The sequence below is a fragment of the Gopherus flavomarginatus genome, chromosome 1 (assembly GCF_025201925.1).
Source record: "Gopherus flavomarginatus isolate rGopFla2 chromosome 1, rGopFla2.mat.asm, whole genome shotgun sequence".
In the NCBI taxonomy this organism is placed as follows: domain Eukaryota; kingdom Metazoa; phylum Chordata; order Testudines; family Testudinidae; genus Gopherus; species Gopherus flavomarginatus.
The window spans coordinates 84,598,940-84,612,660 of NC_066617.1; the positions used below are offsets into that span (position 1 = coordinate 84,598,940).

Here is a 13,721-nt window from a genome sequence, read left to right on the forward strand (position 1 = left end):
GGTATTGGAGAGCTGTCTGGAGGCCTCCTTTTGGTAGTTAGACCGGTTCATGATGACAACAGCACCTCCTTTATCAGCCTCTTTGATGATAATGTCAGGGTGGTTTCTGAGGCTGTGGATGGCACTGCGTTCTGCACGACTTAGATTATGAGGCAAGCGATGTTGTTTTTCCACAATTTCTGCCTGTGCACGTCAGCGGAAGAATTCGATGTATAGGTCCAGACTGTCATTTCGACTCTCAGGAGGAGTCCATGTGGAGCTCTGCTTCTTGTGCTGTTAGTGGGAGGGTACCTGTGTATCAGTGTGTTGTTCAGTGTTGTCCTGAAAGTATTCTTTGAGTCAGAGACGGCATAAGTAGGCTTCCAGATCGCCGCAGAACTGTATCATGTTCGTGGTGGTGGCAGGGCAGAAAGAGAGTCCCAGAGATAGCCCAGAAGAAAAGTCTGTCCTGAGTGTGTAGTTGGAAAGATTGCCGATATTGCTGGGTGGGTTAGAGGTACCAAGGTTGTGACCCCATGTGGCAGGTAGGAGTTTAGACAGCTTACAGTCCTTTTTCCTTTGTAGAGAGGTGAAGTGAGTAATGTAGATCTCCTGTCTTATTTATTTATTTGTATGGAAGTTTGGTTATTAATGAGAGTCTCCAGGTTGGAGAGCTCTTTTTTGATGTTTTCCTGTTTGCTGTATAGGATGCTGATCAGGTGGCTCCTCAGCTTCTTTGATAAAGTATGGCATAATCTCTCACTGTGGTCTGTGTAGTATATAGATAGCAGTGGATTTTTTACCTTTAGTCCATTTGGTATGATGTCCATCCGTTTGCATTTGGAAAGGAAGATGATATCTGTCTGTATTTGTGCAAGTTTCGTCATGAGGTTGATGGATTTCCACTCCATACGGCTAAATGCAGTGCCTTGCATGGTGTCAAGTATCAGAGGGGTAGCCGTGTTAGTCTGGATCTGTTAAAGCAGCAAAGAATCCTGTGGCACCTTATAGACTAACAGACGTTTTGGAGAATGAGCTTTCGTGGGTGAATACCCACTTCGTCAGATGCACGTAGTGGAAATTTCCACTACATGGACACAAATCAGATATTAGGAATGGCAATATACAAAAACTTGTAGAACACTTCAACCTCCCTGGCCACACTACAGCAGACCTTAAGGTGGCCATCCTGCAGCAAAAAAACCTCAGGACCAGACTTCAAAGAGAAACTGCTGAGCTTCAGTTCATCTGCAAATTTGACACTATCAGCTCAGGATTAAACAAAGACTGTGAATGGCTTGCCAACTACAGAACCAGTTTCTCCTCTCTTAGTTTTCACACCTCAACTGCTAGAACAGGGCCTCATCCTCCCTGATTGAACTAACCTCGTTATCTCTTGCTTGCTTGCAGATATATATACCTGACCCTGGAAATGTCCACTACATGCATCTGACGACGTGGGTATTCACCCACAAAAGCTCATGCTCATAGTCCATTAGTCTATAAGGTGACACAGGATTCTTTGTTGTTTTTGTCTGTCTTCCCAGTGATAATGTTACTGTTACCGTAAGTAGAAGTGAAATTAACTCTGCCAAATAGTTTATCAGTGCACTAAACTTCTGAGGAGCCATTAGGCAGTTTAAAATGGACACTTCAATGATTTATTTTACTTAAATCTGCAATTAAGCCATTTTTGCTCAATTTATACACAAAACTACTGTTAGTCCAATATGTCATTTCATATATTTCAGTGTTAGGAATAAGAGCTCTTGCTCTTTGCACAATTTGCCTAAATAGTTGTATTTTTTAAGGTCCCTACTATTAAAACATCATCCATTATAACTTCAGTACTTAGTGATCTCTCAAACATCTGTGCAATTACTCTTTGAAATACCCCAAGAGCAGAACTAATGCTAAATAGCAATCTTCTCATAGATTTCAACATTTCTATGGCTGGTTTGGATCTGTGCCGGCACAGCCTCTTCTCCCCACAGGCCAGGAGAGCCAATATCTTCTGCCTACTCCAGGCAGGAGCATGCAGCCAGCGCGGTAAGCTGGGCAGTACACTCAATAATGGAGAGCTGCTAGGTCTGCTTGCCAGGCCAGGCAAAGGAATTCAAAAATTCACAGGGCTTTACAAGGAAGGGGGGCTTCTGCGCTCTGTGACCCTGGGTAGTGGAGTTCACAATGGTGACCAGAGCAGTCAGTGTGGGGCATTGAAAGAAAGCTACTGGAAGACAGTTAAGGTCGAAATAAGTAATGCAGTGTCTACAGTCGCACTGCATAGGCCTAAGAACATAGACTGTGGCTCTACACCAGGGACGGGGGCAAACTTTTTGGCCCGAGGGCCACATATGGTTTCCAAAATTGAATGGAGTGCCGATTAGTTTGCCACCCCTGCTCTACGCTGCTCGGGGAGGTGGTGCTACTATGCTGGCCTAACAGGGCGCTTACATCAGTGGGAGACCAATTTAAGTGTAAACACATGCATGACTAGGTCAACATAAGATGCCTTGTATCAACCTAACATTGTAGTGTAGACCAGGCCTAAGGTAAGAGATTGTTGAGGTGGGGGGAAAAGAACTCTCTTGCAGACACTGATTAGATCTATCCACCAAGCTAGGAAGGATAACAGATGACCTCATACATGCACTAACATGTCTATGTGGTACCTTCTTGGAGAAAACAACTCTGCTACACAGTACACCCTCTGAAACATAGAGTGTACTGAACTATGTAGGTGCATGCTGCCATATGCCCCAGAAGCCTTAAAAAGTTTCTCACTATGATAAGGGCATAAGCCTTTAAGTCTTGAATGAAGAATGAAGGCTTCCACTGCACAAAGCCTTGCCTGAGGTAGTAAGGCCCTGGCCATTGTCGAGTCCAGGAGCCTCCAATAAATTAGATTTTCTATATCAGAGACAGGACTTATCTAGGTTGATCAGCAGGCCAAGTGCATCAATTGGATCAGATTATGCTTATGCTGGACATCACCTGTGACCTGCATCGACCTCTTATCAGCCAGTTGTCTAGGTAAAGAAAGACATGGACTCCTCACCTCCAGAGGAACACTGCTATTGTTGCCATACACTTTGTAAATATATAAAGGGCAGCCAAGAGATCAAAGGGAAGGGTCGTGAACAAACAATGGCGAATGCTGATGATGAATCTCAGAAACTTTCTGTGGTTCTGATGAATTGCCACTGAAAGTAAGCACCCTTTAAGTCAAGAACAGCATACCAGTCCCCTCACTCCAGGGAAGTAATAATGGAGGCTGGAAAGACTATCAGGAATTTTGATTTTTTCAGGAAGTTGTTTAACTCCCTTAGATCTAAAATAGGCTTGAGACCCCATTTTGCTTTCAGGATCAGAAAGTATTGGGAGTAAAAGCCCTTTCCCTGAAACAAAGAAGGGACCTCTTCCATAGGTCCTACCAGGAGAAGCGATTGTATTTCTTGTAGTAATCCTGCCTCATAGGAGAGGTTGCTGAAGAGGAAGGGGAATGGGAGGCAGGTAGAAATAAATTGGAGTGTATATCTCACTTCCACCATGCTTACAACCCACTGATCTGTTGTGATGTGGGTCCCAAGCACAATGGAAGTGGGACAGGTGGTTTGCAAAAATTGGAAAAGAAAAAGATGGCACTCTACGAACTGGTAGTGAGCTCTTGGAAGATGCCGCTTGTGTAGATGACCACCAGTGGCTGCTGAAGCAGAGGGTGCTGGTGGGCATCTTTCATTAACTCTGCTCTTTCTCCTTGGCAGGTCCTGGGCTCGAGGGGCAAAGCCTGGGAAATGCTGGGACTGATGAGGACAGAATGTCTTCCACTTCAAATGCCCAGGGATTTCAGTGTTGCTCTAGTTTTTGGGACTATGCAGTGTTTCATCAGTCTTTTCTGAAAGAGCAAAGGCCCTTCAAAAGGGAGGTCCTGGATGGTCTGCTGAATCTCTGGAGGGAGACCAGAAGAGCGTAATGAGGACAGCTCTTCATCGTGATGGCAAAAGGGCATGCTGTGAGCTACAGAATCTGCTGTATTCAGCCAGGCCATCAGAGTTGTTCTGGAAACCAACTTGTTCTCCTTTATTAATGTTTGGAACTCCTGTTTAATCTCATCTGGGAGCCTGTCTTTGAATCCTGAAACCATATCACACGGGGTAAAATCATAGTGCCCCAGCAAAGCATGCTGATTTGCAATAAAAAGCTGTAATCTGTCTATGGAATAAAGCCTCCTCCCAAACAAGTCCAGCCTCTTAGCCAATTTATTTTTAGGGGTTGATGCCTAGTGCCCCTGTCTTTCTTTTTCATTGTCTGCAGCTTCTACAAGGGAGCCTGGAAAGGGTAATTATATAGGAGTTTGAACCTTTGATGGGGGACATAGTACCTTCTCTCCACTCTTTTTGCAGTCTGACAGGGAAGCTGGGGTCTGCTTGAGGACCTTGGTAGGCTCTAAAATAGCATCATTAATAGAGAGAGCTATTCTCTCTGGGGCTGCAGATGCCAAGATGTCCACCAACCTGTGTTTTTTTTCTGGAGTTTCTTTGGGTGGATGTCAGAGGCGATAGCCATCTTCCTCATCCTGATAAGTCTTAAATCATCAGGAGGTAGAAAAATAGTTTCTAGCACAATTATCTCATTGGGTGACGAAGAAGTGGATGTCAATGGTACTGGGAGCCAGTCCAGTTCCTGCTCCTCTTGTGGCTGCTCGTGAGAGAGATCCCGAATCTGTTCAGTGCCAGGCTCATTACGCTAGGGTACTTGTGGCATTGATGCTCCCGATGGCCAGTAGATGGAGCCAGGTGTGGTGGCTGTGGGGACACTCTTGATTGAGGGGAGAACCTCTTAGGTTCCAAAAGGGACATTGGTACAGCCCCAGTCCCCAACTGTGTCCCCCCCAAGGTCCCATGCTAGTACTGAGGCTGAAAACAGGGCAGGCAGGTGGTATATGGTGGGAGTGGCTGGGTTGGGACACATGGGATCCCACTTCAGCACCCGAGGAAGAAGCTTATTCCTTGTGACCATGGCAACAGTGCATCCATCAGGACTCGTGAAGAAGGTTCAGACTCTGAAGAAAAGGGAGCTGGGGAGATCATCTGTGGCTTTCCCTTAGGCGACACTACCTTAATTGGTGTCCTAATGGCAAAATCAGTTAGAACTGCTTGGTGTAGAGGTGAAGCCGCCGATGTTGGTACCTTAGGCACCAGTGCTGGATAAGACTAACTGCTGGTGATGGCAGCACTGAGAGGTTTAACAAGTCTCTCTCATAACCTCAAACGCCTGAGGAAAACAAACAGTCTTTTGGTGCTGGTAATGCAGGTGGTGTGTTACTAACCAACGCCAAGGTTGTTGATACCTGGACCGTGGTAGATGGCTTAGGACATAGCCGCGATTCCAGCAGCAGATATTTCAATCTAGCTGCCCTGTCTTTTTTGGAGTGGGTCTTATAGCCCTTACAAATGTCTCATGTGAGCTCCCCCAAGGCAACTGGAGTGTGGGTCACTATCAAGCATTGCCTTACCACAATACTAGCAGGGCTTGAAACATGAAGAATGTGGCATATCTCTGGTACTGGAGCTGGTATCCAGACTAGGTGATGGACCCACACAAACAAAAATTTTTTTTACACTAACCAATTACTAAAACTATACAATAGGTACTATTTACAGATTTCATTAGTGACTTACAGAAGCAAGGAAAGGGCACTCCAACAACCATCTCAGGCAGTAGGAAGGAACTAAGCGGATCGGGGGGAAGTTCAGCCCTTTACGTCTGCACATGAGGTACAAAACAACAGAGGGTGCTCGTGCCACCCCAATGGGACCACTCAGGGACAGACTCTTCAAAGAACTGCACACCTACAGTGGAATGGACATCTGCAATCACTCAAAGAACAACAAAATTATTCTGTTGATAAGGTTGATTTTTATTTTTAATAAAGGAAAGCTCGTTAAGAGAAAATAGTAACTGCATGAGATTTAAAGGGCTACATTTCTAAGTGCTTATCGACATGATGGGGTAATAAATACTGGGGGGGTGATTTCCTATTTCAAACTGCACTTTGCTAAATTGTACTCTAGGGAACCTTTAGTGCACATCAGCAGGGTCTACATGGATCAATTAATGTGAAACACATTAGTGTGCTTCAGAAATCACACCTTGTAGTGAGCATTGCTGCTCTGTGTAGACAAGCCCTTAATCCTCTCAATCAAATGAGGAAAACTCAGTGTTAAGGAAGAATGTGAAAATATTAAAATTTAAGCAGCAAAGTACATTGATCTAAAAGTTAGAATTTATGTAGCCACACATTGTATAGTGGTATAAATAATTGCATAATCCAAGGTCAGATCTATCTTAAACTTATAGATAAGATTGCAACAATGACTTTCATTATAGAAGATATTTAATAAGTCTGCATCCAGACAACCAAATTGAAAGGCTAGTTGCCTATGAAATATCTCTTCCCCAACAACAAGTACAGTTCAAGATCAAAATGTAAATATGTGATCTGATCAGTTACATATATCCATCGACCAAATTCACAGATTATTATGCATCACAGATTCCGGTGATACATGGTCAGAAATGGGTGATCATGACAGAGTTTTAAATAACAATGTTTGAGATATGTTGTTTGCCCCTTTGACCTCAGTTCTGCAATCGAATCTCCATGGGTGTGCCCTTGTGCTCAAGCAGAGCTCTGGTGATTTCAGTGCAGCTCAACGCAGGAAAAGGAGTTCAGCTATACCAGTGGTCTCCAATCTTTTTAGATCCAAGATCATTTTTTGAATGTAAGGGCAAACCAGGATGTACCCTACTCCTTCCCTGAGGCCCTACCCCTTTCCCGAAGCCCTGGCCTGCTTACTACATCCACTCTTTTCTCCGTCGCTCGTTCTCCCCACTCTCTCTCACTTTCATTGGGCTGGGACAGGGGTTGGGGAGCAGATGCAGGCTCTGGGCTAGTGCTGAGGAGTTCGCAGTGTGGGAAGGGGGCTCCAGGCTGAGCCTTGGGCAGGGGTTGGGGTGCAGGAGGGGTTGAGGGGTTCAAGCTCTGGGAGGAAGTATGGATATAGGAGGGGGCTCCAGGCTGGGGCAGAGTGCTGGGGTGCAAGAGGGCATACGGGGTGCTGGCTCTGGGAGAGTGGTCAGGGCTGGGGCAAGGGGTTGGGGTGCAGGAGGTGGTATGGGGTGCTGTCTCTTGGTGGGGACTCAAGGCTGGGGCAGAGGCTTGGGATGCAGGAGGGACTATATTTCATATTTGTAATAAAAAATCTGCTTACCCTTAAAAAAACAGAATTCCCTAAAATCCCCCTGAAATTTTTTAGGAGTTGGGCAGGTCCTATCACTTCTCTATGTGTACAATTTCTACCTGCTGTTCTTAAGGCAACTTCATTTTAAGTAAGTCTCACTTAGGTTGAAAAAGCTGCCTTACCTCCTTCCACAATAAATGCCTTCCATCTAGATTGCATAGTTTGTTGTTCAGTGCTTTTAACAAAGTTTCTTAGGCCTGCCTGGAAAAATATTTAAGTATAGGCTGCCAACTGGTAGAATGTAATGAAGATGAAAGGTTGAGAGGTAACAAACAAAATAAAGAGCGAAATCCTCACTCTATGGATGTCAAAGAGTCACCCAAAATGTGTATTAAAACTGTATTAATCTTCTGCTAAACTACATTTTATAAAATATGTTAACCAAACGTTAGTTTGCCACTGTGATTTTTAAAATATACTGCATGTGCTTTTTCATTTTTTTCTCCTTACAGCAACAGGTTAAAATAAGAGACAAAATTTCCTTTTCGCTTATTGTGAGATTAAATAAGGCATCATCATTTATTAGTACCCTGAGAATGTATGAAACCTATTCAGCAGTACAGATCAAATACATTTGTACTTTTTATTCTCCTTGCCTGGCTTGAAGTAACATTTTGTGTTGATTTTCTAAGCATTCTTTCAGTTTATCTTCAGTCAAAGTCAGTCGCTGCTCCAGGATTGAAATAGTCTGCAAGAAGAGAACAGTAGTGTATTTTTTACATATTTCTGCAATATCATAAATGTGCACAATGCTTTATACACAAAAACAATAGCTTGTACTGAATAACAGAAAATACTATAACTGCAATACTGGCTTCAGATAGCTTACCATTTAAACCCAAAATTAATACTATGGTTTTTTAACTAAGAAGATTGTCAAAAGGCATAAACCTGCCTCAACAAAAAAAACTTACTGGAAGGTATTGTATCCCTGGATAATTATTCATCTACACAAGCTTTAATATAAATAAAATAAAATATTATCCATTAATGGAACATATTGTTTGGGTCTCCAACTACAAAAACAAGCACTGCAGAAACAACCAAAAAGTCTTTTTTTTTTTTTAAGTACTAAATAAAGGCATCCTCCAAGAATTCATTTTATTTCTAGAAAGATAACTTTCTAGACAGTTCTGCTTTAATCTACATTATTCCACAATTAACTGATAGCTCTTTTGATTCTTCTGATAAATTAAGCATTTTCTCTCTGCATTTCTTTCACTACATTTATCTGGACTACCCCATTTCCATTAGGCAGACTTTGAATAAGTTACCAAGTAAAGTGCAATAGCTTAAATATAAATTGGCTGGAGCTGAGTTACTGAGAGGACATGTTGAGAATTTTCAACTGAATCAGAAGCCATTGATTAATGCTGGTATTTGCTCTTCTCACACTGATTATTAGAATTATGCCAGTGCCTGGACTTCACCTTGATACCTAGAACCTGGAGCCCTCAGGCTGAAAATGTCTATAGTCCTGGAACTATCAAAAGATGGGGATGCTCTTCTCTTAACTGTTCTGCCTTTCTTACCTTGTTCATCCTCTGCCAGAGCATGATTGCTCAAGTTGGAATCTGAGGCCTTGGCTACACTCACACTTTACATCGCTGCAACTGGAGTGTGAAAAAACACCCCCCCGAGCGCTGCAAGATACAGCGCTGTAAAGCGTCAGTGTAATCAGGGCAGCAGTGCTGGGAGCGCGGCTCCCAGCGGTGCACGCTACACCCGTAAGGGATGTGGTTTACATGCAGCGCTGGGAGAGCTCTCTCCCAGCGCTGCCGCTCTGACTACACTCACACTTCAAAGCGCTGCCGCGGCAGCGCTCCCGCAGCGCTGCCGGGGCAGCGCTTTGAAATTCCAAATGTAGCCATACCCTAACACTCTCTAGTCAACAGCAGGCTTCTGGTCAATCAACATTAGCAGTTACTACTGAAAAATCACAGCTTCCCCAGCCAAAGAGTTAAAAATATAACAATAGCCTTTCAAAGTTTTAAAATGCCATTGGCAGTTGCATAACAAGAAAAAGCTTTTTACAGAAACTTCTATGTTGACTTTAATGAATTTAATTCATATGGCCAACATTTCATAAGATTGAAAGAATTCAGCAGGGCTCTAACCATCTGTAAAGTCAGCCCACACAACATTTTAATACTTTGGGTTATGAGGTTTTTTACCCAGAAATGAGGGAATTACCATATTAATTAAGGAAGCATTACAAGTCCATTGCATACTCACTAAAGTCAAAACATCCAGCTGCTCCACAATGTGCTCTAAAGCATTACCCAGAGCTGGCGAGATGCCTATGCGCTTGTCCACGGTACACACAGCTGGTTCAACCTCGTCCTCCAGCCTCCTTCTTGAGCTTGTGGGTGAGAACAAAGCAGGACGATACCGCAGATCTTCACTGCTCATATCATCTTTGAATGGGGAAATTCCATTTGAAGAGCCAGGTGTCCTTGACTTCATTCAGTTGGAATCAAAGGGGAAGGAAGATATAAAGATCTACTTTTTTATGCTTCAAAAATATATTGGCATATACATAAGCACATACAAAGGGTCAGTTTTGCTTTCTGTATAAGGTCTAATTTTATACCACATCCATTCATTCTCACCAAGAAGAGAATTTTGGCTGTGGCAGATATATGAGGGAACAAAAGTTCACAGTATATGGAGAAAATTCAGCAATCCTCACAGATGATGTCAACACTAACTACTATATCTTGGGTACATATGACTGAGGGATTAGAGGTTTTACTACTGGAGATTAAAGTCAATGTAAATCTTTCTTCAATAAAAGAGAAAGGTATCCTATACAACGGAAAACAGCCATAGATAGTTTTTAGTTACTCATTCAGCTACATTTTCCTGGGAAACTGACTTCCCCAAAGAACAAGAGGAGGAAAAGGTTGAAAGAGTACACACAACCTCAAGTCAAGGGAGAGAGAGAAGATTAAACTATCAAACAATGCTGATATATGAGCATTGCCTCAAGATCACAGTGACAGTATCAGTTCCTTTCATGCTGCTTTATTTCTGCTTTTCTTTGCACCCTCAGGAGTTTTAATGGCACTCTCATGCGAGGAGAGGCTGTGAAGTCAGCAGTCACCAGATGGTCACTCACATCAACTTTACCTGGCTCTATCAAGATGCCAAGGGTCACATTCTTTTAATGCCTCAGATATTTTCCCTCTAAATAAACTAATGTTAGCAGCCACAATTTGTTTTCTTACACAAATTAGCCTTGTAATATCCATTAGATTACAAAAGAAAACAGAATACATGAGAAGTTAAAATTGGAATGGTCTCTCTAAAGGTTCTTTAAGTCTTGTAAAATAACCCAAAAAGCTTAGCAATGGAAAGAGAAAATTCTGAAATTTTACCTAACTAATCCTCCAAAATACTAATGATTTAAAACTGGATATATTTTCAAATTAGAGAATCGTAAAATACATCTGTAATAACCTTAGTCCCAGATTTGGACCTTAGCGTCCAAAATATGGGGGTTAGCATGAAAACCTCCAAGCTTAGTTACCAGCTTGGACCTGGTACCTGCTGCCACCACCCAAAAAATTAGAGTGTTTTGGGGCACTCTGGTCCCTCTGAAAAACCTTCCCTGGGGACCCCAAGACCCAAATCCCTTGAGTCTCACAACCAAGGGAAATAATCCTTTTTCCCTTCCCCCCTCCAGGTGCTCCTGGAGAGATACACAGACACAAGCTCTGTGAAACTACACAGAGAGACTCCCCCTCTCTGTTCCCAATCCTGAAAACAAAAAGTACTTTCCTATTCCCCCAGAGGGAATGCAAAGTCAGGCTAGCAATCCAACACACAGATCTCCCCTTTTCTTCCTCCCACCAATTCCCTGGTGAGTACAGACTCAATTTCCCTGAAGTAAAGAAAAACTCCAACAGGTCTTAAAAGAAAGCTTTATATAAAAAGAAAGAAAAATAAGTACAAATAATCTCTCTGTATTAAGATGATACAACACAGGGTCAATTGCTTAAAAGAATATTGAATAAACAGCCTTATTCAAAAAGAATACAAATCAAAGCACTCCAGCACTTATATTCATGCAAATACCAAAGAAAAGAAACCATAGAACTTACTATCTGATCTCTTTGTCCTTACACTTAGAAACAGAAGACTAGAAAGTAGAAAGTACTTCTCCAAAACTCAGAGAAAGCAGGAAAACTGACAAAAGACTCAGACACACACTTCCCTCCACCCAAAGTTGAAAAAATCCGGTTTCCTGATTGGTCCTCTGGTCAGGTGCTTCAGGTGAAAGAGACATTAACCCTTAGCTATCTGTTTATGACACGCCCCCCAAATTGCAGACAGTGGGGAAGCTCACTGGCGGCGATTTCCTTCTTGAACTTGAAAATAAACAGATTAATACAACACATACACCTTTACCTATACTCCTAAGTATATAACTAACAGACTTCTACATTTTAAGAACACTTTTTAACTACTGAATTCTGGGAAACTCTCACGGGAGAGTGCATCAGCTACTTTGTTAGAAGCTCCTGTGATGTGTTGAATTTCAAAATCAAAATCTTGGAGAGCTAAACTCCAACGAAGAAGTTTCTTGTTGTTCCCCTTGGCAGTATGAAGCCACTTTAGTGCAGCATGGTCAGTTTGTAGTTGGAACCGCCGTCCCCAAACATATGGGCGTAGCTTTTCCAGGGCGTACACAATGGCATAGCATTCCTTCTCACTGACTGACCAGTGACTTTCCCTCTCAGACAGTTTCTTGCTGAGAAACACGACAGGATGGAAGTTGTGATCTGTTGCTTCCTGCATGAGCACTGCTCCTATACCACGCTCAGATGCATCTGTGGTTACTAGGAATGGCTTGTCAAAATCCGGGGCCCTGAGCACAGGGTCAGACATGAGCATCGCCTTAAGCTGGGTAAAGGCCTTTTGACACTCATCAGTCCACTTAACGGCATTTGGCTGGGTCTTTTTGGTCAGGTCGGTCAGTGGGGCAGCGATTTGGCTGTAGTGTGGTACAAATCGCCTGTAGTATCCGGCCAAGCCTAAGAAGGATTGGACCTGCTTCTTGGACCGTGGGACAGGCCACTTTTGGATAGCATCCACCTTGGCCTGTAGGGGGTTTATGGTTTCTCGACCCACCTGGTGCCCCAGGTAAGTCACTCTGTTTTGGCCTATTTGACACTTTTTGGCCTTAACAGTTAGTCCTGCCTGCCTGATGCGCTCAAAGACCTTTTCCAGGTGTAGTAGGTGTTCGGGCCAGGAGTCTGAAAAAATGGCCACATCATCGAGGTAGGCAACTGCAAATTCTCCCAGTCCAGCTAGTAGACCATCTACCAGCCTCTGGAAGGTGGCGGGTGCATTTCGAAGGCCGAAAGGAAGGACATTGAATTCATACACCCCCGCATGGGTGACGAATGCTGACCTATCCTTGGCAGGTTCATCTAGCGGTACTTGCCAGTACCCCTTGGTTAAGTCTATTGTAGAGATGAACTGGGCACGTCCCAACTTTTCCAATAGCTCATCGGTACGTGGCATTGGATAGTTGTCCGGACGAGTTACAGCATTTAGCTTACGGTAGTCCACGCAAAAGCGTATTTCCCCATCTGGTTTGGGTACCAGAACCACTGGAGATGCCCATGCACTGGTAGATGAGCGGATTATACCCATCTGTAGCATGTTCTGGATCTCCCGTTCTATAGCAGCTTGGGCATGAGGAGACACTCGGTAGGGTGGGGTTCTGATTGGGTGAGCATTACCTGTATCAATGGAGTGGTATGCCCGTTCAGTCCGTCCTGGGGTGGCTGAGAACAATGGGGCGAAGCTAGTGCACAGCTCCTTGATTTGTTGCCGCTGCAGACGTTCCAGGGTGGTTGAGAGGTTCACCTCTTCCACGCCACCGTCTTTTTTCCCGTCGTAGTAGACACCGTCAGGCCACTCAGCATCATCTCCCTGGACTGTAAACTGACAAACCTGTAAATCTCTGGAATAGAAAGGCTTGAGAGAATTAACATGGTACACTTTAGGCTTTAGTGAGGAATTGGGAAATGCTATGAGGTAGTTTACAGCTCCCAGGCGCTCTTGGACCGTGAATGGCCCTTCCCATGATGCTTCCATCTTATGGGCCTGTTGCGCCTTCAAGACCATAACCTGGTCTCCTACCTTGAAGGAACGTTCTCTGGCATGTCTGTCATACCAGGCCTTTTGCTCTTCTTGAGCATCCTTTAGGTTCTCTCTAGAAAGGGCTAAAGAGTGTCGGAGGGTGCTTTGTAGGTTGCTTACAAAGTCCAGAATGTTAGTTCCTGGAGAAGGCGTAAACCCCTCCCATTGCTGCTTCACCAACTGTAATGGCCCCTTAACCTCGTGACCATACACCAGTTCAAATGGTGAAAACCCTAAACTGGGATGTGGTACAGCCCTGTAGGCAAACAGCAACTGCTGCAA

At 43.7% G+C, this 13,721-nt stretch overlaps 1 protein-coding gene across 3 annotated transcripts in view; it reads right to left on the bottom strand.

Moving 5' to 3' along the window:
* POC1B (POC1 centriolar protein B) overlaps positions 1-13,721 on the bottom strand; it is a 166,756-nt gene that overhangs the window by 42,559 nt on the left and 110,476 nt on the right. For 2 of the 3 annotated variants that reach the window (XM_050935600.1, XM_050935599.1), the window contains 2 exons: positions 9,519-9,743; positions 5,934-7,971 (listed from right to left, as the gene is read on the bottom strand). The exons of the other annotated variant lie outside the window; for it this stretch is intronic. In XM_050935600.1, the coding sequence (XP_050791557.1) occupies positions 7,867-7,971; positions 9,519-9,743 (330 nt within the window). In that variant the 3' untranslated portion in view covers positions 5,934-7,866. Of the gene's footprint in view, positions 1-5,933; positions 7,972-9,518; positions 9,744-13,721 lie in introns of those variants that run through there. 3 annotated transcript variants of the gene reach the window in all.